This window comes from Podarcis vaucheri, assembly GCF_965113315.1.
Source record: "Podarcis vaucheri genome assembly, chromosome: 2".
Lineage (NCBI taxonomy): Eukaryota > Metazoa > Chordata > Lepidosauria > Squamata > Lacertidae > Podarcis > Podarcis vaucheri.
In genome coordinates this window covers 48123381-48151342 of record NC_138760.1, presented here as the reverse complement: position 1 = coordinate 48151342, position 27962 = coordinate 48123381, and the positions used below count along the sequence as shown (strand labels likewise).

Genomic DNA, 27962 nt, shown 5'->3' with positions numbered 1-27962 from the left:
GAAGAAGATTTGAAGCCCCCCAGTCTGGCAGCCCCAAAACCCTCTCAGGCAGCGTTGTGTTTGTGTCTTGGAGCAAGGCTTTTCTGCTCCAAGAGGCATAGAAAGGCCATGCTAAGCCACCTGCCCCCCCCCCTTTGCCACCCTCACAATCTTGCTTTGACTTTTGTATTACATTTTTATAACACTAAATATTATGAATGGATCTTAAAGGATGGGGGGGGGCTGCACACCTATTTCTACCCTAAAGTAAGCTTGCACAGACCTTTTCTCTTCTCTTGAGCTACACCTGTGACCCTCCTGTATCTCTAACAGCAGCAGGTTATCAGGAATCTGGCCTTCTGTGTTCGATCGCCCACAGATTCCTATACTACGTACCAGCAAACGGTGGTGCCACCATTGCGGAAAAACCAATATCCTAGAGCAGGTGGTTATGTCTTGCTCCAGTCTGTTCTCCTGGGACGGATAGGCTGGAGATGGTGCCTGTGTGTGATCTTTACTAGCTATTGACAAGGTTCAATTTGCACTTTAATAGTAGCTCTTTCCCTTCATCATCGAGGGAAAACAATGTGGTGCTGTGTTCAGACTGGGGTTGGGAGTGCTGCTTCTGTTCTCCCACCTCTGACACTTGACTTCTAGTTATTCTCTACCTTGAATGCATCCATTCCCTTCTTGTGCACCACAGCATCCCCTTCTGCAGAAGCGGGAGAGGCCGAGTGTACTCTTGTGAATAAATCATGTGGCCCTTTCTTAATTATACTAAACAGAACTTCCCAGACTAGGTCCCAGTGTACAAGCTGCAACGGCAGTATCCTGCTGGAGACAAAGCAGAACTAGAGGATTGAAGGAATGAGTGTGTGCTCCCCAGAGTCTAGTTTGTTGTGCTAGAAAGAATAACTGCGAGGAGCAGAGCTAAATTAAGAGTTTCATCACTGCCATCCACCTAATTGTACATTTTCTGTCCTAGCGAAAGTGGCAACTGGCTCTGCCTGGTTATGTTTGGAACATGGATGGACCCAGTTAGTGCTTGTGGGTCTCACTTGGTTAGCGCCTGTGAAATTGCCAACACACATTGTCCCCTGAAATGGTTTGCTGTGTTGCTTTTTAATGTTTGATATTTTTTTTCCACATGGTGGAAAAATTGTATGCATAAAACACACATGTGCCATTTTAAAAAAAGTAATAAGAGAGCCTGGCCCTAGGGCAAGAGTAAGACACATTTTTCTGCTGCAACATTAAAGCTGCTGCTATGTATGTGTAATCAAGCCGCAGAGCTGGAGTCCACAGATCCATTGCCAGTGCCCTTAGAACAGGCATGGCCAAACTTGGCCCGCCAGCTGTTTTGGGACTACAGTTCCCAGCATCCCTGACCACTGGTCCTGTTAGCCAGGGATGATGGGAGTTGTAGTCCCAAAACAGCTGGAGGGCTAAGTTTGGCCATGTCTGCCTTAGAATGAATGTTACATCAATCTGCAACAACTACTTAACCCACACACACATTCATGATCTCTGTGAGAGCTGGTAATACAACCTCACTTAGGACCTGGCCTATTGCACTGACTCGACACACATGCCCACACACCAGAATTAAGCTTGACCAGAGTGACTTTGCATCAGGCATTGCTATGAGGAGGAGCAATGCATCCGGACAGGTTAGTAGTCCGTAAAAGAAAGGAACAGTGAACTAAGAAGGTAGCACAGCTGAGGAATTTTATTTGAGCACTGCACTCTTTTTCAGCATTGAAAAGTATTAGCAGACGTCATAATTAACAACCACCACCGTGTTAAAGGTTGGTTACTATCTTAGGGTTTTCTGTAGTGAGTCTGATGCTCCTTCTACCCCTATGTCGCCACTGTTTCAAAGAAAGACTTCTTCTGGGTGCGTAAAAAAAATGTAAAATATTGTTGCTGTTTGTGTGGTAGTTTCTGAAGTTCACCTTAAAATCCAGAATTTCTCCAATCCAGTGGGAGCAGTTGCCCAGCTGATATAAAGCAGCATTGGAGGTAGTGGTACACATTTGCCACACCTTTAGCTAAAAATCCAGCTCCAATTTTATACCATCCTGTGGAAATGACTATGTGGTTGAAAGCCCCTGTATTCTGCACGGCTCCAGTACTAGCCCACAGCTGCATCTATCCAAAGGGAATGTGCACATTGCAGTGTTAGGGCTTTCCAGGTTGGAAGGAAACTTTCTCTCCTCATAGCCCCCAACTGTTCCTCAAGTCATGCGTTTAGTGTAACTATGTACCAGTGTCCCTTCTCTGCTCCTCAGAATATAAACTGCCATTCTTTTCAGCCCACACCCATTTTAAAACAAATACTGCTGTACAAAATAATATCTGTACTTTCAAAAAAACGACGAAATAAACTATTTACACTGTCTTAATAATTCTGTCTCCGACTTCAGTGGTGATGGTGGGTGTTAGTCACTGAGAAAACCACACCTGCGTGCATTGGGTGGGTGCCCAGCGCATAGTTTCCTCTACAAAAGACTTGTACTACCTGCCCATGTGGGAGTTCTGGGTTACATTTGCTGCGTGGAGGCCTAGATCATGGTATCCACCTAATTCACAAAACTTATAAACATGACAGCATATCAGGCTGAAAGCTCTGCAATACATGGCTCTTTCCTGAAGTACCGTGTTTTTTGCTCTATAAGACTCACTTTTTCCCTCCTAAAAAGTAAGGGGAAATGTGTGTGCATCTGATGAAGCGAATGCAGGCTGCGCAGCTATCCCAGAAGCCAGAACAGCAAGAGGGATTGCTGCTTTCGCTGCGCACCAATCCCTCTTGTTGTTCTGGCTTCTGAGATTCAGAATATTTTTTTTCTTGTTTTCCTCCTCCAAAAACTAGGTGCGTCTTATGGTCTGGTGCGTCTTATAGAGCGAAAAATACGGTGACACAAGACTCTCATGCAAAATCTCTGGCAACATCAGGGAGGTTGGACACCAACCCCAGTCCGTGTAACCGGTGCTGGAGGAGATGGGAGTTGGAGTCCAGCAGGATCACATGTTCACCATCCCTGCCCAAAATACAGCATTTCCTTCCCCACAATAGCACAGTTTATGGGTGGAATTGATTGCATGCTATTTCTGTATTTGCTGAAGAAAATATACCAAAAGCAACATTCACCTTTTCTCTCCACACTTATAATCACACACAAGATTTAGAGGCTGTTTACTCTGTCTCCAGCCAAATTCTCAAGTACATACTTTCCAGTTGTCTATCCTATTGAATCAGGCTTCTGTAGACAAAGCAGGGAACAAGTGGTGTTTAAAGGCAATGGGGGCACTTGACTGCCTATTGAAAGAGCCTCAGCAACTCTCTTGCACATCTGTTTAATAAAACTGGAGAAACTATCATTTGCAAGGTGGTTAACTAAAAAAAAAAGACCCAAAAGGTTTCAGAATATGAATCATTTTGTGGAGCAATCAGCTTTGTTTCCTTGTGAAGCTGGGCAATGGCATGAAAACTACCATTTATATCCCAAAATAACATTCCTACAAAGAGAGTACAAGGTATTACTATAGTCAGATAGGAAGCAACAACCAAATCCCCAATGGCAATGTCAGCCAAATGCAACGATGGTTCTCTTCTCCCAAAGTGCTGAAGCAGGCCTAAGAGCGATTGCAAGGCCACAATGGTAGCTAACAGCTTCCCCAAAGGTGAGGGACAGTAGTGCAAACATTCTGCGAAGATTTGGGCCTGAGTTGGCCTTTTAGTCCACACTTAGCGGTGCAGAAACGAAGAGCAAAACTCAATGAAGAAGCAGCACAGCTCTCTCCAGGCAATGAAAAATCCCATACAACTGCCAGAAAACACAATTGCTTATTTAAGCTAAAGCTTAAAGTCTGAGGTTTTCCAGTGTCGAAAGGTATTGATTCAGAATCGGTTGTGCTGCTGGACTGAAGCCATAAAGATGTTGTGGCCTGAAAGAGTTGCTGGTACAGGGGAATGCAAGCGGATTCACCGAAACAGGTGCTTGGTCACAGGAAAAACATCCTAGAACCTACAAGATAGATAAATCAGTGCGGATAACAGGCTAGACTTCCCCACTGGCCCTTCTTTGCCTGCGTCTCTTGCCAACCTATTACGGACCCAAGCTCCCCATTCCTCTCTCGTCCAGCAAACATTTTGCATATTTGTTATTGTGCTACCACCACAGACTCATCAGCTAACAGTTGCAGTGTTTAAAGCTGCAGAGGCATGTTTTTATAACTGACCCTAAAAAATTTCCTTCCATTCGGTCTGGAGTATCTCATTTGTGAATGCTAATATGGGACGAACAACAAAAGGACCAGTTTCAAATACCAAATCCCTACTAGTTTTGACTTCCATCTCTCAGTTAGACATGGAATGCATCCCATGAACAATTCCATCTATTCAACTGGTGTATTGCTTCAAGTCCCAAAGTGAGTTGCAGAGACAACAAAGTACAATATGCAACAAAAGTCCATTAAAAGTTAAAATAAATGTGCTGAAAGCTCTATCTCTCTTTCAAATCAGAGCCAGTGAAGGTCCTGTGTGAATGTCTGGAGGCGGTTGGAGATTGGATGATGGCTAACAGATTGGGGTTGAATCCTGACAAGACAGAAGTACTGTTTTGGGGGGACGGAGTGGGCAGGTATGGAGGACTCCCTGGTCCTGAATGGGGTAACTGTGCTCCTGAAGGACCAGGTGTGCAGCCTAGGAGTCATTTTGGACTCACAGCTGTCCATGGAGGCGCAGGTCAATTCTGTGTCCAGGGTAGCTGTTTACCAGCTCCATCTGGTATGCAGGCTGAGACCCTTTCTACCTGCAGACTGTCTCACCAGAGTGGTGCATGCTCTAGTTATCTCCCGCTTGGACTACTGCAATGCGCTCTACATGGGGCTACCTTTGAAGGTGACCCAGAAACTACAACTAATCCAGAATGCAGCAGCTAGACTGATGACTGGGAGCAGCTGCCGAGACCACATACCACTAGTCTTAAAAACCTACATTGGCTCCCAGTACATTTCCGAGCACAATTCAAAGTGTTGGTGCTGACCTTTAAAGCCCTAACCAGCCTTGGTCCAGTGGCTCCACCCCCGTCATTCTGCCCAGACACTGAGCTCCAGCGCCGAGGGCCTTCTGGCGGTTCCCTCACTGCAAGAAGCAAAGTTACAGGGAACCAGGTAAAGGGCCTTCTCGGTAATGGCTCCCACCCTGTGGAATACTGTCCCACCAGATGTCAAAGGAAAAAACAACTACCAGACTTTTAGGAGACATCTGAAGGCAGCCCTGTTTAGGGAAGCTTTTAATATCTGAAGGACTATTGTATTTTAATATTTTGATGGAAGCAGCCCAGAGTGGCTGGGGAAACCCAGCCGTTGGGCAGGGTATAAATAATAAATTGTTGTATTATTATTATAAACAAAAATCACTCAAAAACATCACCACGCTACTTGTATAAGCCTGCATATTTGCAGAGGCAAACTCTGGAAATGCAGGGGTCACAAAGGATCCAAGTCAATAAATAATCCCCTTCCAATTCTCCAAATTCATTCCTCCCATGAACTTTTTGAAATCTAGTTACCTTCTTCGGTAGAGGCTTCTTAGGGTAGAGCACCACGTGCGACGTGCAGGGCCAGCTGCAGCTGGAGCTGACAAAGTGTCTTCACGCTTTGGAGCAGATGGTCCTACAGGGTCTAGCAGGAGGAAGAAAGAAAATGCAGCAGTGCCCCCCACCCGCCCCCAATTGCACTGCAACCATCCATCTCACCACCACACTAACCCCCTTCCAGAGGTAAACAAATGCACCCTCTTCCTATTTGCATATGTTAGTTTCTCCAAGTCTTAGCATATTTATAATGTTCCACTTTTAAGTATTGAGATGAAGCAAAACTGCCCTAGCTTGGGTATATTTAAAACTGGCTAATCCTGGAGGCAATGAACTGGCTCTCTTGCATACAGCAACCTGCTGTAGTAAGGACAGCTTTCTTGAATTCCTGGCTCTGCCCACTCCAAGTGCGTTTGCATTATGGATGCTTCAAATGAGTCCAGGTGTATGCAGAAGGTCCCAGGTTCAGTTCACCAGCATCTCCAGGTATAGCTGGAAGATAACTCTCCCTGCCTTATATTAGCTACAATAGGTGACTTTTTGGAAGCCTTATTCAGCAGAGGGAAGGGGACTTGCAGGCACCAGGAAGGTCTCAAGGTGCATATGTGCCTGTGGTTGCTGAACTGGACACCCATGCAATATGCATTCATTATTATTTAACAAATTTTGTATACTGCTTAGTTGTAGTCAAACATCTAAGGTGCTTATAATGTTGAAATTATCAATTAAAGAACCAGTTTGAAATAATTAAACATTGAAAAATAATTAAAAGTTAATATAAGCGTGCACCACTGATTCCATTCACAGCCAGAGATGGAAATGAGTGCAGAATCAAAGCCTCTGCTCAAATGAAGGATTTCTCAAAAGCCAATGTGTCACCTTACCTGTCTCAGCTGCAGGCTGGCTCCTCCTCCCGGAAGCCGACTCACCTACGGGTTCAAGGCTGGCATTAAAATTTAGTAATTAAAGCTTTGTTCAGACCGCCTCATTTCAGAGAAAGGTGTGAAAATGCATGTGCACTGTCTAATAATAAAAAAATAACCAGAAATAAAAAGCAGACGGGGATCAATATCATGGAGGTGCACATAAATCCCTCTCCCTCCCCTCTGACCTTTACTTTCCTCCTTTGACTGTCTGGCCTTTTTATCATCCTCTTTGTTCTGTTTCTATTTCTTTCTTTTTTCCATGGTGGACAAGTACAACTGTGCAAAGGCAGACCAATATGAATAATGATGCAAATTTCCCAGACACATAATCCCCTCCAGACTTTTTTGTAACATTGATTCCAATATGTATTTCAGCCTCTGCATCTTCGATCGCCTAAGGGTCATGTTTCCCACTCTTATGATCCTTCCTAGAAGCCAACTGCAATGGGGATCATTTGGCTGCCAGCTTCCACCCCAAGATCCATGCCCTACTGTAACTCAACCTGTGTACATGTGACTGAATAATGCATATTCTGTCTCTGACGGAAGAGATGGAGGCAGACAGTTGGCAGAAGCCAACCAGCCCCAACCTCGTGCCTTCCAGATGCTTGAGAGAACAACTCCAGGTCCAGGCCCAGCAAGCATGGCTGGCTAGGGATGAGAGCTAAAATCCAAAACAGCTGGAAGGCAATAGGTTGATGAAAGGTGTCATGATCTATAATTTGGAAGTTTCCCATCTCGGACATGAGGCCCAGTCTACCTTTACAGAAATGCTAAGGTGTGCTCCCCCAGGCTTTGCCAAAAATCAATCATTCAAGTAAAATAGATGGTACCCACAGCACTGAGGGGAGCCTCCTCATACCCACCTGTATAGGTGTAAATGAACCAGAGCCCAATAGTGAGGCAGATGCCGATGAGGAAGGCTGCAATAGCTATCCCAATTACTGTGGGGACCGTCTGGCCTGGCGCAGCTGCAGCTATAGAGAAGCGGGAAATGGGGAGGATGTGTGGAGAAAGAGCACGAAAATTCATTCTCACTCTCTGTCCAGGAAGGGGAGATGGGCCAGGGCCCAAAATGGGGTAATACAGAATGAAAAAGTCTGAGGATCAGAGTTCTTGCTCCAACCCACAGCAGCAGGAATCCTCAACTCCACTCCCCCCCCGCCCCAGAGCCAGGAGTAGAATCCCAGTCTAAAACTGATTTCAGTCCCCAAATCCCCGGGAAACAAGGCCAACAAGAGATCATGGGGATGTTTACTTACTTCGGACTACCTGAGTCTTCCGCTTGTGAGCTGCATCCTTTGGTGCTTTTCCTTGTTGTTTGTCTGGGACATTAGCTGCAGAAAAAGACACCAAAGTCAAGGAAGGAACAGATAATCTGAGGGAGTGTCTGAAGAAAATAGCCTCCGGGTGGCAAGGGGGAGAAAAGGAATGAGTGCATAACTTTGCCCATCATTGCTACTTTGCTTCACTCAGGATGAACATGTAAGATGTCATTGGCAAAGTCTGAGCTTGTAGCATGGTGAGATTCAAGGCATCAATCTCCTGGGTAGGAGATGCTGGTGAACTACAAGCCCCATCATCCCTTGCCATTGGCCATGCTGGCTTGAGGTGATGGGAGCTGGAGTCCAAGAATATCTAGAGGGCTACAGGTCCACCACCTCTGCTCTGGAGAGATGCACACCAAGACGCTTCCATCTCCCTAGCAAGCAGGACTCCCCCATCCGTTTCTTTCAGTTCCTCACTCACTCTGCAGGGCAGTTCTCTCCAGCATGGAGCCAGGGTGCTGAACTGCAAGGCCTTCAAGCCAACAACTCTCTTCTAGCTGCTATCTAGAACCCACAGGAAAGTACCTGGTTTCGGGCCAGGAGAAGCAGCTCGGAACGGGGTCTCCACAGTCACTAGCATAGGCTTTGTGATGGTGCGCTGGAAGCGGCTTGGGACCGCCTCCTCTTCTCCACTGCAGGCCTCGTTCTCAGACCGACACTGAAACAAAAAGCTGCCTCAGAAGAGTGCCTCATCCCAACAGTGGGAGGTAGGCCTTGGCCTAGTTACATCCCACCTGCTTCTCCATAAGCCCAGCCAGCTCATTTCTACAGCTAACAGGGAGGCTCTTTTGCACAGGCCCATTCCAGAGGGTTTCCACTCCTCCAAGGGGTTTCGCTTGCCTCTTGATTCTATCTTTTGGAATAAGGAGGCCTTCCACCCTCAGAGCAGAGATGGACCAAGGATTTCTGGAAGGAGCCAGTCATAGCTGAGGGGCAAAGCACACAGAGGGGCCCACATTCAACCCCCAGTCAAACATATCAAAGGAAAGACCTCTGCTTGAAACACTTGAGGGACACTGCCCTTCAGAGGAGGCAGTAATAATAAGCTAAGGGGTAACCAACATGGTGCCCCCCTAGGTACCAATTGACTACAATTTTCATCACCCCTGGCCAATGGCCATGCTAGCTGAGGTGCTGGGAATTATGAAGCCAGTGTCGTCATCGAGCAGACGGCACCATTTTGGCTACCTCTGGGCCAAGTGGAGAGCTTGCTGTGGCATATCAGTTTCCTCCCTAAGCATCCCCAATCAGGAGAGCCTATTCTGAAGCAGTAGCGCTATCAGGCCCTCAGACAGCTGCTAGAAGACAGGGTTCCCTAGCCCAGGGAGCCAGAGACCTTGGGGATTGCGCCCTTGGGTCTGGCGGAGTCCTGAGACCCCCTGCTGCAGAGGGTCAGACGGCAGTGCAAGAAGTGGATGGCGGCATTGGACCGGGGTTTCAACACAAAGCTCAGTCGCTGGCGTTCCTGGTACCCCAGAGGCAACGCCTGGGCCTGGGCCTGGCCTGGCAGCTTGGGTTTCCACAGCCTGACTTGGGCGGCAGCCACGGGACAGCCATGCTGGACCAGCAGATACACCGAGGTCTCTGAAGCATCTGAGGAGCTAGAGATGAAGCACTTCTGGATGGTGAAGCTGAGAGACGAGTCATAGGTTGCCAAGGAAGCCTGGAGGAAAAAGGAAACACCATCTAGTCTGCAAACACAAGTGCAAGTTTTGCTGCCGACGTTTTCTGAATGCTGCATTGAAAAGCACATGAATCTGATCTTTGGAGAGTTTGTAAGTAAACCATTTTTAACTTGCCCCACACATGGTATTTTCTATGCTAAGAGAAGAGGGGAATTTTGGAAGGAACTTAGAAACTTATATTCTAAGAATGACAACCTATATTTCCATGCTTTACTTTGCTAGGTGTTTGTTATTTTAAATTTCTGCTGGGGTTCTCTCACCAAAGAATACTTGCCCCAGACTTGGTTCTTGGCATCCAGGAATTCTCTTTTTATACCTATTTTTTCATTGCCAACCAACCATAAAGTTGGGCCTTGAATTGGGCCTCAGCATGAAATCTGCCTAGTCTATTCCTTGCTCTTTTGCTTACAGATGCATGTTTTGCTTCCCTGGGATGCATGTTGCCATTCTAAGCTGCTAAAACGTGGTGGCAAATCACCCCTGTTACTTCGTCCCTTTGAGAGCTGCAGTGTAAGTTTATCACCCCCCATAAAGCAACAAGCAGGTCAACTGCCCTGTTTGAGGCTCTGAGAGAGACAGGGAGTGCTGCAAACCACCAGATCTCTGGACAGAGGAGGAATCACTTAGGGACAAGATTCTGGTGTGTAACTGCTGCATCCAAAGCCAGCTCTTGCATATTCCTCGTCCGCTTTACCTCCGCAAAGACGAGGCTGTTGGCTGAGACGACAAAAGGTCCAAGTTGCTTGGCAAAAGCCTCTGTCTTGTAGAGCTCTAGGTTAAGGAGGGCATTGCCAAGGTGAAGGTGGGGATCCTGAAAGGCCGTTGCAGCTTCTGAGGGAGATATCTGGGTTGGAGATGGTGAAATACAGGAGACCTGCAGGAGAAAAACAGGTCTGTGGAGCGGTATTGATGTACAATGACAAGAGAATACCCGCCCATCCACATCCACATGAAATGGCACTGTAGGAAATAGATTCCCTCTGTCCATCTGGAGATGTCATCCTTGGCTACTCACTCTCTGAGTGTCCTGGTTTTCAAGAATAGGCTTCTGGTCCCCAAGACACAAGATAGATTCTGTCCCCTCTGTTTTGGCTGTAGACGGTGGGTAGGTAACGGAACCATCTTCTCCCGCAAAGTCTGTGTTGGCTTCTGCAAAGTGCTGTTGAGAGGCTGTGAAACTGGGAGGATGCAAAAATATGGGCCAAAAGAGTGTTGGCTCTTCTAGAGGAGGTGTGGCCCCTACAAAGGAAATACAGGTGTGTGGGTGTGATGCAATCATATGCCTTATACGCTGCTGCTGCTGTTAATCAGAATATGATCTATTCCAAGCATCACCAGTGTGGCCCCAAAGGAACACATGTGCCCAGCTCACAGAGGCCTTCTCTACAGTCTGCAGGGTACCCTCCCCTCCCAGCACTGAAATTAGGCTCAGAAGAAGCATTCTATTGGAGCCCCTAGAATAGGTTGCAGGAGAGGAGGGCAGGGTACTCACAACAATTTCTCTGTTGCAGACTTGCCCATGGGCCCAAGAACGTTGGCAACCCCATATCTATTCCTTCTGTTACCCAAGTAAAAGGTCTGCACATTCTGACATAATATGGCATGCCTTCCTGTTCTCTTCCATGGGTTCAGCATTCAGAACAAAGGCAATGTGGCTTCATTTGCCCTTCTTGATTTTACCATTGTAGCCACAGCTGATTGCCTATTTGACACCATTTATCATCCCTACGTGAATCCTGATTGGCTGGGATCACATAACGACTAGGAAATAAGCTCTCAAAAGGGTTTGGGAAAATGGCAGTGAAGCAGCAAAATATCTGTTAACAAATATATGCTGTTGGCCGGTGTGTATGTACCATTTCAGTCCCCTTGGAAGCATAATTCTCATGCTGAAAATGTTTTGATTTGGTGCATTCCTAAAATAAAACTGGAGGTTGTATAGCCTAGGGTAAAATGGTGCAGGAGGAACTGGAATATAAATGCCAGGAATCTGCAGCAGCAGTCACTAGTGGTTTGCCTCTAAGCTCTCTGGTGGGCACTTTTCCCATTCATATCCATTGAATCCCTCCAAACCTACCATTCATCCCAACAAAAAGGAGAAAGCTGTTCACCCGCTCAGCCTCAACGTAGGACGTAAAGGCAGGCAGATTCTGCTCCATTGCAAACTGCAAAGGATCGAGGGTCGTCAGCCGAGGGGACGTCCGCTGGGTCACAGTCAGAGGCAGATCCATTTCTGTGCTGCTGACTGTGACTTTGTGCGAAGCCTAGAAAGGAATCCCAGCCTGAGTTACATATACAAGGCCCAGACATGGAGAGGAGCAGCAGCAGCAGCAGCAGGCACACCATAAACAAGAGGCGGTCCAGGGGAATCAAATGGCAGCATGGAGACAGACTCCCAAGAGGGAGTAGCCTAGTGGGGTGGAGAGCTGGAGCCAGGAAGTAAGACTCCTGGGCTCACTTCAGGAAAAAGAATAAGGCTGGAGGAGGAGGAGGAGGAGGAGGAGGCAAGCCTAGAGTTATAGGGAGAATGCAGGGGAAGCTTCTGGAAGAGGGTTGGCAAAGCTCGCTAGTGGGCCTGTGAAGGCAGGACGTAGCAGAAGGAACCCTCCATAATATAACCCTTATAATAGTATTAAGTCCAGCATCTAAAATTACCAAACTGCTTCCTCTAGGAAAGGTTGCAATTCTGCATAATGCATCTACAGTGGTATCTCAGGTTAAGAACTTAATTCATTCTGGAGGTCCGTTCTTAACCTGAAACTGTTCTTAACCTGAGGTACCATTTTAGCTAATGGGGCCTCCCACTGCCACCACGCCACCACCGCATGGTTTCTGTCCTCATCCTGAAGCAAAGTTCTTAACCTGAGGTACTATTTCTGGGCTAGCGGAGTCTGTAACCTGAAGCGTCTGTAACCTGAGGTACCACTGTATCTGGATTTGAGCACATGTGTGCCCTGCTCCCTTCCAGATGTGTGCCACTGCCACCAACTTGGGGAGGGGGAAGCGCATTAGCTGAGAGCGTTACAGGTCTATACCCTGCCCCTACCAGGACATGCAGCCGGCCAGTGAGGCGGTGGGTGTGAACCATCCACTCAGCAGCTCCCTCACTCTTCAGTATCAAGATCAGTCCCCAGTGGGGGGGCCTTCGGACAGCATGAAGTTCCACAGTCAAATGAGCCAGGGTGGGCCTAGAAGAGAGCAGGCTATCCACCCACCACAACAGGGTTAAGCACATGATGGAAGACAGCAAAGCCCCACGCCACCCATCCCCCAACTCAAGAGACCCCTGCCCAATATTCAAGGCCTAATACCAGCCACTCGTTTTTGGCTCAGGGTCTCAGGGTCCGTCTGGCCTTGATTTTTGGGGGAAGTGTCATTGCTAAGTGGCAGAGCAACTGCTCTGCATGCAGAAGGTCAGAGATTCGATCCCTATCATCTCCAGACAGAGCTGAGAAAGACATGGGAGATCTGCTGCCAGTCCGTGTCAGCAGTACTAGGCTAGATGAACCAGCTTCCATGTTCCTGTTTATATCTTTAACACAAGGGTCACTTATCATACGCAGCTTCTTGCACAGGTTTCATTCTTCCTCACCATCCCCCTTCCCCATCTACACTAAGAACAAGTTCAACCTCCCTGTTCAAGACATGGCATCTCATTATGAACATTTCGCTACACCCCCCCCCCCCGGTTCAACAGCCGCATGCTGAAGCTCTGGTGCCACCTGCCTGATACACACCTTGGTGCAACTCCTTTGGAGAGGATGATGTGAACTTCAAGGACTTGCGGAGGGTCAGGATGCAGGCAAACTCTCAGAGGCTGGAGTTGGCACTTGGAGGCAAAGTGCACCGGGGTCAGGAAATTCCTACTTAATCTGCAAGCGGCTGGGGCAATCCTATCTGGAGAAGGAAAGGAATGAAGCATCTGGACTGAATGGTCACAGAAGAGCTGCTGCGATTTACTCTTTTTTGTTTGCAAGCAATGCAAACTCTTTGGCGACTGCTCTCCAGTTAATACTGGTGAGTCTTATTTATCTGTGCCGTGTATATATTCCATCTTCCCTCTATGATTGTAGTGCACAGATCTTTCCTTCCTGGATGGTCTCCCTTCCAAGCACTGACCAGACCCAGACCTGCACAACTTCTGCAAAGTTACTGCATTAGCCCAGGACCCAAAAGACCAGCTGGCTGCCTTCCTCCTGCTTATCACACTGCAGTAGCGAATATGGGGAACATGTGTCTCTCCATATGTTGCTGGACTGCCACTCCAATCAGCCCCAGCCAGGGTGGCCAGTGGTCAGGGATGAGGGGAATTGCAGGACACACAGCCATAATGACACCCTTTCCCTCAGAGCTGATATCTACCTTCATCGCCCATGCCAGCCCCCAGGCGTGTGTAGATTCTGTTGACTCCACGGTATTCAGCCAGAGAGGTGACCCCTCCATGCTCCCTCCGTGCCCACTTCAGCAGGCGTTTTGGCGTCTTTGGTAAGTTGGTCTCAGCAGAAGCCACTGGCCCCGGGGCTGAAACATTAGAGCCGGGGGAGACCTGTAGATAGGAGGAAGGCAAAGGTAAAATATACTCGCCTGGAGGACCTCCCCGCTCTCTGACACCCCACCCTGGGGAGTGCACTAAGGTTGAACAGTGCTGCACTTTAGTCTGGGAGATCTGGGCTCAAGTTCCACCTCAGCCACAGCCTTAGGCAAGCCTCCCTCAGCCTCAATTTCCCCCATCTGTAAAATGGGAAGAATAGTAACTTACTACACAAAATGGTTCTGAAGACAAACAGAGGTAGAAAGTATTTTGTTAAAGTGCTATGAAGGTAGCAAATTAGCTTTTCCATCCACCCTTCCCATAGCTGCCGCTCATCTTCTATGCTTGCGTAGAGTAGGGGCTCCAACGACCCCCTCGGCAGGGCCTGGCGCAGTGATCCCCCTGATGTTCTGCAGGCCCTTTGGCCCTCTATCCCATCTCACCTGGAAGGTCCAGTTTTTTCCAGGGGGAGACAGCAACACCCAACGCACAGGCTTCTGGGAATACAGCACAAAGATGGGGGCTCTGTCGAGGGGATCTGGGTCCAGAGTTATCAGAGTTACCTGAAAGAGGATCAAGGAGACATGCATGATCAAAGCAACTTACCCCTTGGATGTTCAGCAGGTGAGGTCTGTCCCCACCCCCAGCTCTAAGCAGGCCCTGCGCAGAGCGTTCCTCTTTGCTTCTCACAACTTGGCTAACCTAAGCCTTCTGTGACTTAAGAGAGACTTCTTCCAGGCCCTGACAACTGTGAAGATGTGATAATAATAATAATAATAATAATAATAATAATAATAATAATAATAATAATAATAATAATTTATTTATACCCCACCCATCTGGCTGAGTTTCCCCAGCCACTCTGGGCGGCTTCCAATCAAGTGTTAAAAACAATACAGCATTAAATATTAAAAACTTCCCTAAACAGGGCTGCCTTCAGATGTCTTTGAAATAGAGTTTTGCCTTTTTGACTGACTGAGACACCTTGAACCGTAGTGCCAAGCTGAACTGCCATCTTGTTTGGGTATTCAATGGAGCTGTAGCATACAGCCTCATACATGGGAAGGTGGTATGGGTGGGGATCTCCCATACCTGGCCATTTGCCGGCAATCCCTTCTTCAGGCTGATGACATGGACTTCTTGCCCCAGGGCAGAGCGGCCCCGGCTGGTGCATCCGTTGCCTTTTCGCAGTGATTCCCAGAAGCCGAGGACGGGGTGTGGGGTAGAGGCAGACATGGGGAGGCAAGCGAGATGGTGCCAGGAGGCTGCAGGGGAAGGAGAAGAGCAATGCTGGAAGAAACGGGGTTTCAGAAAAGTAGTTTCCAAAACTGTGTACGTTTGGCATCCCCTTCTCCCCAAACACAAAGTACTCAGGTGCCTGAGCTCAAAATGATACACCAGCTTAATTTTTTTTTTTCATAATTCATTCTGTGTCTGAGAAACAAAAAATACGGAATATCTGGCCAAATGACTGAGGGTGATGGAGGGAAAAATAAAATAACGAGGAAACTCTGGGGGAACTGGTATGATGGGACAGAAATGGATCGGTGTGCCTTTCATGGTTCCCACACTGAGCGGGGAGGGTCACTGTGAATTGCTCTTAACGATGGCTTATTTTTAGATTGTACAAGGGAAAAAGGTGTTTCTTTCTCAGTCAGCTATCCATTCCCTCCACCAAGATACTATAAACTGTAAGGTGCTCAGTCTCCCCCTTCCTTTTTATATTCCTTTTCCAAAGGATACTCAGCATGTAGAGTCCTTGCTGGGTGGGAAAGTGGTTTTTTTTTTTGGGGGGGGGGTTTCCTCCCTTTTAGTTCCACACACACCCCCCCCCCCGTTTCTCCTGGGCATGTTGATGGCACTTCTCTTGTTTTTTAGTGGTCATGTTTGGCACTCAACCCTCTGAGTTCACTATTAAAGGGAATTATTATTTAATGTCTGTTTTCATTATGAAGATTTTACGAATTAAATAATTACAGGGAAGCTGCTAGCCCTGCACAGGGGCTACACATTACATCCACAACAATACGCCAGCCATGTTGCCTCATGTTGTAATTAGGAGAGGCAGACGGGGTGGGAATGAGGTGGCAGACCAGACTATATACTGTTCCGAGACTACAATCTAAAAAGTTCCTTGTAATAGGAAAGCTAACACAGTAGGGAGCAGGCTGGGCTGGTTTGTTGCCTTTCTACGAAGGCAATTTTCAATTTAAAATACTGGAAGGAACAAAAGCTACCAAATATTCTCAGGGCTACCTCAGGAGCTGCTTGGCCTGGGCTCTCTCGTTTCTGCCTATGCTTCTGGGCAGAGTTATTAAGTTGCCCCAGGCAGCTAATTCTTTCTCCTGAATGTACTAGAATTTTACACACAGACAGCTTTAGGGGGGAGGGATTTAAAAACACACACACCATCTGCAGCCTGAAATGGTACAAGTCCATTTAGCACATGAGGATTCTACCAAGTCAACCTGCCTTAACATCATTCCATGTGAAAGAATATGCACTGGCACCATGAGAAAGGAACAGAGAGCTGTAAAGGTAAAGGGACCCCTGACCATTAGGTCCAGTCATGACCGACTCTGGGGTTGTGGCGCTCATCTCGCTTTATTGGCCGAGGGAGCCAGCATACAGCTTCCGGGTCATGTGGCCAGCATGACTAAGCCGCTTCTGGCGAACCAGAGCAGCACATGGAAATGCCATTTACCTTCCCGCCAGAGCAGTACCTATTTATCTACTTGCACTTTGACATGCTTTCGAACTGCTAGGTTGGCAGGAGCAGGGACCAAGCAACGGGAGCTCACCCTGTTCTGGGGACTCAAACTGCCGACCTTCTGATCCGCAAGTCCTAGGCTCTGTGGTTTAACCCACAGCGCCACCCACATCCCACAGAGAGCTGTACCAGGTACCAAAGTACAGCTGCAGGAGTGTTCAACATGGGTGCCCCCCCCCCAATTTGGGAATGTGAAGAAATAGCAGAAGTACCTTACAGCAAGTGCAGAGTGCCTTCCCCTCACCATTCAGAACAGAAACTATGACTCCTGGTCAACTTTGGAAGCCTGGACTCTTCTCTTTATAGGAAGCAACCATGGTCGGCTGGCTATGAGTTCAGCAGATAGCTTAAGAGCCTCCGTGCTATAAACAACCCACAGGCAGCATCTACCTGCCCTATGGTAATCAATGTCATAAACAAATACTGAGTGCCAAGCTGCAGATTAAAAGTGCCCTTAGCTGTGTGTACTTGGTTATCAAGGAACTGAAAATGCATCCTGTGAAAAATAAGCAGGTACAGAATGAAGGATACTCTGTAAATCCAAGCTGCTTACTGAAGGTACATCCAATAAAGAGAAGCAGGACAAAAGGCATCAGAAGCATCATGCAGAATTGGGAAACCCCTAGTAAGGTAAAGGTAAAGGACCCATGAACGGTTAAATCCAGTCAAATTTGACTTTGGGGTGCAGTGCTCATCTCTGCTTTCAGGCCGAGGGAGCTGGTGTTTGTCCACAGACAGCTTTTCCGTGTCATGTGACCAGCATGACTAAACCGCTTCTGGCACAATGGAACACTGTGAAAGAAACCAGAGTGCATGGAAACGCCATTTACCTTCCCGCTGCACTGATACCTATTTAATTACTTGCACTGGCATGCTTTCGAACTGCTAGGTTGACAGGAGCCGGAACAGAGCAATGGGAGCTCACCCCATTGTGTGAATTTGAACTGCCAATCTTGCGATCGGCAAGCTCAAGAGGCTCAGTGGTTTAGACCACAGCACCACCCACGTCCCTCAAACCCCTAGTATAAAACCCCATTGAATACATTTACGGTATACTCTGACAACTTCATCTACCTATGGGTAGATGCATGGGAAGAAAATTTGACAAGCCCAAATGGCTCTGTGTGAGTGCACACATGTGCCATTTAGCAAAGTTGAAAGACCTGCTCTACATTCAAGCTTGCAAAGAAAAATGTATTTGAAGACTGTTAATTTATTTTTTATATGTATACTTCAGGATACATGCAGCAATGTATCCTGGACAGCTCCCTGACAATAGTGTTTTGTTTTTGTTTTTTTAGCAAAACGTTTTACACCTTTGGTGTGGATAATTATTGTGCAGCCCATTTAAATGTTTACAATAGCCACTCTGTTAGACTTTACCTGTCCCAGAGCACTCCCAAACGACAAGCAGCAGCAGGAGGTATTGTCTCCATAGGTGATCGATATGCTGGCAGTTTCTATGCATGGTGTTCAGAACCCAAAGAAAAGCTGTGATTTTTTCTCTTGTTCCACCCTAGGAAGGAAAGCAAAGCCAGGGCAAGAAAGCACGGGAGTTAAGGGAATGCTGTTGCACGACCTCTGAGCTACTTGGAAACACTTTCCAGCCCTCAAGACCTCATACCAGTCAATTTGTGGTTCGGATTTTGAGACAGAACTTCAACATTTCCTCTCTCCATTCCTGATCTATCTTGTACAGAAACAAGCATACAGACCACACTCAATGTCCCTTAATACGGATTATACATTCCTTCAACTATCCTGCCATATGCGCAGTCATAGCAGGATGGAGTGGTGGAAGGACTTCATTTTGGTGCAGTGGGAAGCAGAGGGGAAGGTGGTGACCACCCTTCTGATTAACACCACAAAGTGAAAGGCTATAGCATATAGCCAGGGTCTCCAACCTTTTCAATCTAAGCAAACAGTGAGAAATCTAAGAATACCCATTTCACTGAAGAAAAATGGGTGATGCTCAGACACCCCTCCCTCCTCCCCCAAAACCAGACTAAACACCTACCCAATCAAAAGAAATAAAACTGATACAAAAAGCAGGCAATGTCTCCCCCGCAAAAAAAAACAAAAACCCACTCTCCTCATCACAAAAAGCCTCAATTTCTTTAAAAAATGGGGACAGGGGATCTTGGCACCAAGAGGAGGGCACTATGATGATCATGAGTGACACATTGGGGACCCCAGAGCTTACCCTGCTTCCAAACTGTTTACTATCTAATAGCTTCTATTCCTTGAATAGGGGAAGATGTTTGAGCCTAATCCAGATCATCGGTCCATTTTGCTCAGTATTATCCACTGTGATGATCTGTCTCTAGCCAGAAGGATTTTGCCCAACACCTGCTTCTCAGTTCTATAGACTGAATCTGAAATCTTTCCCTGAAGGCAACTTACTCTCCCTCACCTTCTGGTCCCAACTTCTGTCAGTCAAAAAGGCATTCTTCCCTCCTGTCTCAAGTTTCCTACAAAAACTTCCCTCCCTCCTTTATGGCTCTGTTTTAAAAGGAGGATGCATTGAGACAGCAAGATTCAGTGTTACAGGATTAGACTGGCTGTAATTAAAAGTTTCCAGGACGTGTTCCACCTCCCAGCAAGCCAAATGCCAGAATGTGGAGAGGGAATGCCAGAGGAACACTTACCTTGTCCAGCAGAGCTCTCCCACTGTCAGTGGATCTAGATGCAGGTTAGGAGAAAAATAGAGGAGGAGGAGGTTGGACAAAGTGCTACCTGAACTGAAGGACAGGAAGCAAGTGGGAGGACTCGCAGCGCTTAATCCAGGGGATGCAGAAGCCGTGAGACAATTCAAGGCCTCCTATCTCCAGACTGGCATCGTTTAATGAACAACAATAATAAAAAAGTTATGCGGGTCAATGGGAGGCTAAAAATAACTCTAGGCCCACAAGGAGGGTCAAGTTACAAGTGAGAGGGGAGGAGGGCATGGTTTATGTGGCAAGCTGTTTATTTCTAAGGGAATTCAGCAGTGGAGGAAAGGTATTAAGGAAGAAGAGACTTACAAGGAGAAGCATCCGCTCCCTTTCCCTCTCTTTGTGTGTCTGTCTCTCCTCCCTTGTCAGATCCCAGGAACTCACCGTGCGAGTGGCAGGTTCATCACACACCCACCCCCGTAGCGGGGAGATGGCTCCCCCCCCCAAGCAGGGAGCCATCAAGCAAGCGACCTTCACCCCGAAGGATGTCCCACAGAGTGAGAATCACAAGGCAAGCCCCCGCTTAGGTTACCAAGGAGATTGGGGTGGATTTATGATTAACGCAGGCAGAGGAGGAGACTTCCTGAGAGGCACCGGTAGGTATGCTGTGCTGAAATCTGGGTCAGCGTGACCTGCCTACCACCCCAGTGAGGTAGGGTCAGGAAGGAGACGTTCTGGGTATCTGTCCTGGCTTTAACGGATCACTAAGCAGGGGACAGAGAAGAGGCAACAGGGAAGCAGAGGAGTTCCAGTCGCGACAAGGAGGCCTGAGGGAACTCGCCCTTTTATACCAGCAGGCAGGGAAGGCATCATTGCCTGTCAAGCGCCGCTACTCCTTTGCAAGAGATCCTGTCAGATGGACAGGAAACAACCCAAAAAGCAGGAGGAGCAGGCCTCTCTTTCTACCTGCCTGCCAAGTACCTGGGTAGAAATTAGGCAGAGAGGGCTGCACGCGGCTCCAAGGCCACCGGCTGCCTGTTTACAAGATGTTCATCTTTCCCAGAATGCTCTGGCAGACTCCAAGGCCTTCTGGAAAAAAACGAACAAGCCTGACGCAGGGAGGGATAAACGTAACCCAGGTGATTCATCCAAGGCCACAGACAAAGGCAGCAGCAGGCCTCAGAATGCACTGCCCCATCCTACACCTCCTGAACAGAGCAGCTGCGGAAGTCTGTCGTAGCAAAAGCAATCAATATAAGGGTAGCATAAGCATGCTGCGGACTATACGTTGCATGCTGTCCATTGCATAAGGTGCATGGAAGACCACTGGGCAGTGCTTGGTTACCATTAAGACTGGGTTGGAGAAAGTCTGCATAAGGGATTGCACAAGTGGTTGTAACTAGATTCACTAGATTTCCAACAGACTCCTGGTATGCCCTATGGAAGACCCTACAGTCTGCAAACAATAACATCTTGGAGGACCCGGGCCTCAAGGAGGTTAGGCTGGCCTCGAACCAGAGCCAGGGCCTTTTTGGCCCTGGCCCCAGCCTGGTGGAACACCCTGCCGTGAAAGACTTGACATCTTTCCACAGGGCCTGTAAGACAAAGCTGTTCCGCCAGGCCTTTTGTCAGGGCCCAGTCTGACCCCTCTCCTCCTACAAGACCCTATATATAAGAGGTCTCTCTAACTCCTCTCACTGGCTCATATAAATAGCTGAGCCTGGTGAGTACCTAAGGTTTCCAACCCCTATAGTCAGAATTTGCCGGTTGCCTTCTGATCTTATTTGATTTTAATCCGATTTTAAGCTGTATTTCAGTCAATTGCTGAATTTTATGTTTTAATGTATTTATATTTTGATGTTAGCCGCCCTTAGCCTGGTTATGGCAGGATATAAATCATCATCATCATCCTCATCATGCTACAACTGAATATAGAACATAAAACATTTTCCAGATGAGAACCTACAGTAAGTGTTGCAGACTCCTCAGACACCCAAAGTTAAGTAGCCTCATGGCTTCTCAAGACTGGCCTGAGGGTGCTCCCACAGGGGCTCACCTGATCCCAGCCACTCCAAAGGGGGTCAAAACTCCTATTAACGTTTTACTGGTCATGTCTCTGTTCATGGGGAAATCATGGTATGGATTACTCCTGTGAACCACCCCGAGACCTGCGGGTTTAGGGCAGTATATAAATTTGATTAATAATAATAAATCCAACACCTTTAGAGAAAAGAATTTTCGACTTCCGGGTTAGCGCCTCCGGCAATGGCGGATTTCCTCTGATCGGGAGGAATCCGCTTCATGGAAATCAGGGTCTGGACCGCCACGGCGAGGTGGAGACCCATTAAAAACTACAGGCGGGAGAAGCCTGTGGACGTGGGATTCGGCTGGCACCTTTTGCGCCTCCCCTACTCGCGGGGAAACCCGGTTTCGGGGATCCGGAGCAACGTGGAGTGAGCGGCACAGTGCTTCGAATCAACTGCTCTTTTCACGGAGTGAAGCCGCATTGCTGTTGCCGGAGAGCGCTGACTTTTTCCTGTGGACAATTGGACTTTAAACAACTACCCGTGAGTAGAACGGAAAATTGGATTATTAAACATCTTAATTTGGCACCGAAGCGGGAAGGTTCCAAACAGGAAGTCCGTCTTCCACTTTTGTAAATAGATTGAAGCAAAGACATTGCAAACTAAAGTCTGGAAAGTCTTTTGTAAAGGATTAAACCTCCATCGGCTAAAATTACTAACCCCCCCCTTGGAAGCAGGAGAAGAGGGGGGAAATTTCAGGTTGTTTAAGCCTGCAGGAGAGAGAGTGAAGAAAGATAAATTACCACCGTTTTGAACCTGGGAACAGGCTGCCAGGAAGCGACATTTTGGGAAAGTTCATTGACTGTGAATAAAACGTATGTTGACAGATAGTCAAATAAGAGAAAAAATTGATTCCAATGTTTCCTTTTGCACTTAAAAGGAGCAAAATATCTGAAAATTGAAAATAACTTTGTTGCTGGACCTGCTTGTAAAAGGACGGATACAAATAGAAATTGTTTCCCCTAGAGGGAGCTTTTGAAACTGTTGCAGGAGTGGAGCTGGGGAATTCTCCAGCTGCAGAGATTAAAGACCGTGAGAATTAGACATTGATCTTGGACAAGAATGTGGACGGAAGAAGCCTTAGTGATTGCTTTTTGCAAGACAAGTGCCTTATTGGAACAGCTTTATGAGAAGACGGATGTGATAATTACTAAAATTGACAACTTTGGACAAAAAATGAATGATTTGGGACAAAAAGTGAATACTTATACAGAAACTACTCAGGAACTGACCCAGGAATCTGTTTTGACATGGCAAGCGGTGGAGAAGATAAAGGAGGAGGTTGTTGGTGAACCTCAAGTAATACAAGTGGAGAGAGCCTCGGCCTTGTATGAACATAAGCTGTTGTTTTTGATGACCAAATCTGGAGAAAGCCAGATTTTGAGAGATGGAGTCCCACTTGGATTGGAGAAGGAAAGTTGGATAGACCCCCTTATGCAGGGACGTTCTGGCTTTTGGGATCTGGTTTTGGGCCGGGGGGAGATTGGAGTGGTGGGGGCCCTCAACTGTGGAGGAATTTTGAAACATGCTCTGAAATATCCTTTGCATTTTAGTTCTGACTATGGAGAATGGGCTGACCTGTCGAGAAGGGATAAAGACATTGTTAGGTTGGAGTCTCCCCGAGATCTACTCCTCAGTGCTAAAGGAAGGAAATTAAGAACAAGATTAGCAGAAGAAAAAGTAAAGTGCAGGTATAAATATGAAGAAGATCTGCAGAAGGGACATGGAAGAGAGTTAAGAGCCTCGGACAGAAGGTCACCAGGTTGATGGACTATATGGAATGGATAGAAAGGACTGACAGATCCCGAGACCAGGGGGAAGAGACGGTGGATGAAGATTGGAAGAAAGTTTAAAAATTTATTTAGAGAAATACTGTAAAATTAATGAGTGTTAGAAAAATGTTGGAATGAAACTATACGGCTTTAGTAGAAATGTTATAAGGAGTTATGTACAAATAAGTTTTAGGGTTTTTTATGGCAAGATAAGGTTAAAATAAATTAAGACAATTAAATGATAGAAAATAGAGAAAGATGGAAAGGATTTGCTGAAATAATTAATAACTAGAATACAAAAAAGGGAGGTGTGAGGAGGTCGATGAAACAAGTTAATGAAAGATAAAGATATGGAAATATTGGATGGGTTTTTAATTGTTTTTGTTTTTATTTTTGCTTTGATGTATTGTGTGCTTTGTTCTTTTTTATGTACTGATTTGTATTGTTTAATTTCTTTTTTCTCTCTTTTTCTTACTTTTTTCTGTAATCTTAAATTTTCAATAAATATTATTTAAAAAAAAAAGAAAAAAGAATTTCACAGGAACTTCATTGCCTTTGAAAACTCAGTAACCCAAAACTGGTTAGTTTGCATACAACCGTTTTATATTAGACTAGAAATCCCACGTTATGATTTGTTTCACTCCCTCCCCCTCTATCTCATCCATGGAATTTCTCTCTCTTTTATAAACTTTGTTTACTACTCGTACATAAGAATGTGGCATAGTCATTTCTGGAAAGTATGTCTGAGTGAGCAGAGTTCTCTACTGCATAAGTGTTTAATTATGGAAGATTAAACGTCAAGCCAGCCCTGCTTTTTATTATTGAGGTTCATGGCATCTCTTTCCTTCCCCTACCCCCAAATTGGCCATGGAGTCTCTCTATTCCTTCCTTTCTTGCAAGAACAGTTGTCAGTCCCTCCTTGCCAATGCCTGATACACTTCTGGGTCCACAGATGGGTGGGGTTACATTGGCCTTTGCCTTTTCATTTGCAGACATGGAAGGGAGGAAGGGAGGGAAGGAGAAAATATTATAACCACAGAAAGCAGAAAGTTGACCTAAATTGCTGGACAATACAGTGGTAGTGGAATGGAGGAAGTTTTGTGGGGTCTCATACAAGGTGGCATACACAGCATACATTTAAAGCGCATAACTCTTCCCCCAAATAATCTTAGGAACTGCAGTTTAAGGGAACTGGGTATTGTAATGCCGAGGAATAAACTAGAGTTCCCAAGATATATATGTCATATAACTAACATGCTAGGAACACAAGGCTCTGGGTTTTAAAAGTATTGTGAAGGTGTAACAAATTACTACTATATTATCTTCGATTGTAAATGGTGGAGTGCAACATGTTAACTGGACCTTTGTACCTTTGCAATGTTATGGGCTCAACGGAGCTGGGCTCCAAGGTCATTTTTCAAAAGCAAACTTGAGAATGGGACCATTTGAACTGTTGACATGGAAGTGCATGGAAGCAGGTGTGTTCAAAGCCCAGGTACTTATTTAAAGCTCTTATTCTTAACATCCGTGTCCTGAATAACGAATTCAAGATGGTGGGAACCAAAGCAGAGTGACCAAGAAACAAGAGGGAGGTTGAGCATGCTCGGCTGAAATCTGCAGATGTACAAAAATATCCTTTAAATATAAAATCTAAAGGGGATCCCCTCTTCCCCATCAATACTTAGCTCAGTGAGGACAAAGCATGCTCCCTTGTTGTTGTCAGATGGAAATGAAAAATGTGAAATATATGTGAGGAGCAAAGGAATGGCATATCCTGGAGGGAGGGCAAAGCTGACTGGCTAGCTGGAAGTGTGAACAAGAGAGCTCATGTTAGGGAGGAGAGCGAGCGCTATGTGGCATACAATCCAGAATAAGGAGTTCTGCTTGCACAAGGGAACAGTCTCCTCTCTTCCTCTGCCTGCCTGCTGTTCTGGAGGTTCTAGAGGAGTGGGGCAAAGCCCTGGTGTGCTAGTGACGAGTCCTTGCTCTGGCTTCTGCTAGCATAATGGGTTAATTGAATCTGTATCATGTGATCAAGGTCTTCCTGTCCTGAGTCCATTCAGCCTAGCATCCTTCCTACAAGAATCAGATCCTAATAATCAGATGATCTGGCTCAGTAGGGCAGCTCGTGTTGTCTTCAATAATATGTGGTTCATACTGTTACTAAATCAGATACATTAGCCTAGCCACAAATTGTAAACGTTTTAACATACAGTACTGCATTTATGTTAAAACAGTCTTCAAAGAGCCCAGAGAGGAATTTTAGTCTAAATGTACAGTACATGGGAAAACAAACAAGGGTTTTAGCAAACCACAAGCTAAACTGGAGTCAGAGTTCAATGCAGTGGCTAAAAAGACAAGCGTTTCCAAATGGGTTGAGATTCTCTTTTTTGAAGGAAAAAAAAAACCAAGCAAATGAATCTGTACATTGGAGGTTTATTTGTATTTTTTTTAAGCCTGGGGGGATGTTGTTTTAAAATCTATTTTGTTTTTATTGTATGACTGCTAACTGCCTTGAGGCTTATGTGAAAGTAATAATGCAACCCTGAGCTGCGTCAACAGAAGTTTTGGTGTCCCATTCAGGAGTAATGGCACCGCTCTAGAATGCTTTGGTTACTTCACCTGAGGAACAGGGCGCTACAATTTAAGAAAGAGGGCAATAAAGATGAGGAGTGAGCCTGAGACCAAGGCTGATGAGGGAAGGTTGAAGGATCTGGTTTGACTGTGTGGGGCAGAGCGAACATTACATATTTGACAGGTTGCCACATAGATGGAGCAGATTTGTTGCTCCAGAGCATGTAACCCAAAACAATGTGTTTAAATTACAACATTAGGAAGAACGTCCTGAACTGTTTGGACAGTGGACTGCCTCAGAAGGTGGACTCTCATCTATTACAGGTTTTTAAGCAGTTTTTAAGCTATCTCAGATGCTGCTGTTGTGGGTTCCCTTCATCAGCACTAAATGCACTTTGATGTTCTTCAAGCTCTTTGATTCTAGCAGCCGGTACAGTAGGTAAAGCTGAGAAACCAGTCCTTCTTGAAAGTGTTCTAAGTGAGCTTCACAGCTGAGCAGGGATTTGATTCCAAGTCAAGAACTGAAAAGAAAAAGGATAAGAGAGGAAGGCTGTGATAGGAAGATGTAGCAAATGTAAAAGGCCCAGATAGGAGAAATGAAATAACTGGCTGGTTTGAAAAGAAAGCTGAAGGATGGGGGAAGAAATTATAGGAGATGGGTAAAAATCCTTTGAGAAGAATGTGGAGGTGGGGAGGGGAAGATATAAAAGAATAAGCTTTCTGCATTTTGATTCTGATTCAGCAAATTCTGCCTAAACAGGCTGAGTCACAAAACCTCCAGAGCAAATGTACTGAACTTGAGGAAAGATGAGCTCCTAGTCACACACATAATGCTTCAGCAAAGAATTTAGTCAATTTTCAAACATGGATTAGGTATCAGTAAAAACCATCACCAGTAATTATCAAATTCTGCTTCCATTTTGTGAGTGGTTCTGCTGCTGCATCACTGTTCGCCACAGCAATTTTCAGCTGGCTCAAGTTAAGGCAAATTGACTATCTATGATTCTGGCTTTAAGCGCCATCCCCAGAACATAAACCCCATGTAAGTTGAGTCTCACCTTTATGACAATTTTAGCATTTTTACTCTACATGTTAAACAAATGCAGGGAACAGGCCAGCAGGTCACTGTTTCCCAAGTTTACGACGGATAGCATGTGGCAAATGTATTCAGCACATTACGTTCCAATAGTCAATTTGCATGATTTAACGTTGCACCCAGAAACTGCTACGTTAAGTTTTAATTGTAAACTGCTTGGAGGCCTCTGTGCAGCCCAAAGACTAAATATGATTTTCCCTCCATCTTCAAATTATCAGTTTCCCTTCTTCTTTGAAAGACAAAACAGATACTGCTCAAATTAATGCATTCACCACTTGCTACTCTCTTCTGCTTGTTACAATGTTACACATTTTGTGTTTTCATATTGTAAACCACCCTGTAATCTTTGGGTGAAGGACAGTATAGAAATTTTAATAATTAATAATAATACTTACTTATTCCAAGCTTCAAGTTTGTCAAGATAACTCAGCACTTCCTACCTCTGAAATATCAATCTTTTAGATCAGGAGTGGGAAGCCTTTATTAGCCTGTGGGTCACATCATTCCCTCCTGGGCGACCTTTGGGGACGGGCAGCAGAGACAATGGGCAGAGGCAAAATGTGGGTGGAACAACAAATGTGAATTTTACCTTTGGACAGTAGGCTAGCTTCCACATATATATGCAGCCCCTCTCTGTCCTTCATTCATGCAAGAGGGGCTATAAGAATTCAAGGACACATTTCAAAGAGTCAAAAACTAGCAGAGGAGGATGAGAAGCTGGGCCGGAGTGTGTGTGGACTGGGGAGAGTCCCGAAGGCCAAAGGGAGAGACCTGGAGAGCTGCACTGAGTCCCCTTAGCCTCAGGTTCTCCACCCATTTTAAACCATGATGGAGTCATCTCCCTTAAGGTTGCCGGGATGTCTTTCTTGTTGATTCCAAGCACAAAATGATTCATGACTTAGAAGTTCATTCTGGGGAAGGAAGCTGCTTTAAAATTGTGCATGAAATGGAAAGAAACAGACA

The 27962-nt window shown here is 46.1% G+C and overlaps 1 protein-coding gene across 1 annotated transcript; it reads right to left on the bottom strand.

Moving 5' to 3' along the window:
* Positions 1 to 1682: 1682 nt before the first annotated feature.
* On the bottom strand, positions 1683 to 19454 carry LOC309527772 (transforming growth factor beta receptor type 3-like). The gene is given in 19 exon segments (XM_082214706.1): positions 1683 to 4007; positions 5028 to 5125; positions 5556 to 5667; positions 6464 to 6508; positions 7372 to 7482; positions 7768 to 7842; positions 8359 to 8491; positions 9170 to 9496; positions 10213 to 10392; positions 10534 to 10757; positions 11596 to 11782; positions 12565 to 12721; positions 13256 to 13415; positions 13881 to 14064; positions 14493 to 14612; positions 15142 to 15314; positions 18203 to 18320; positions 18322 to 18335; positions 18444 to 19454. Coding segments are annotated over 18 exon segments (2460 nt in total). The 5' UTR covers positions 18529 to 19454; the 3' UTR covers positions 1683 to 4007; positions 5028 to 5070.
* Positions 19455 to 27962: the final 8508 nt, after the last annotated feature.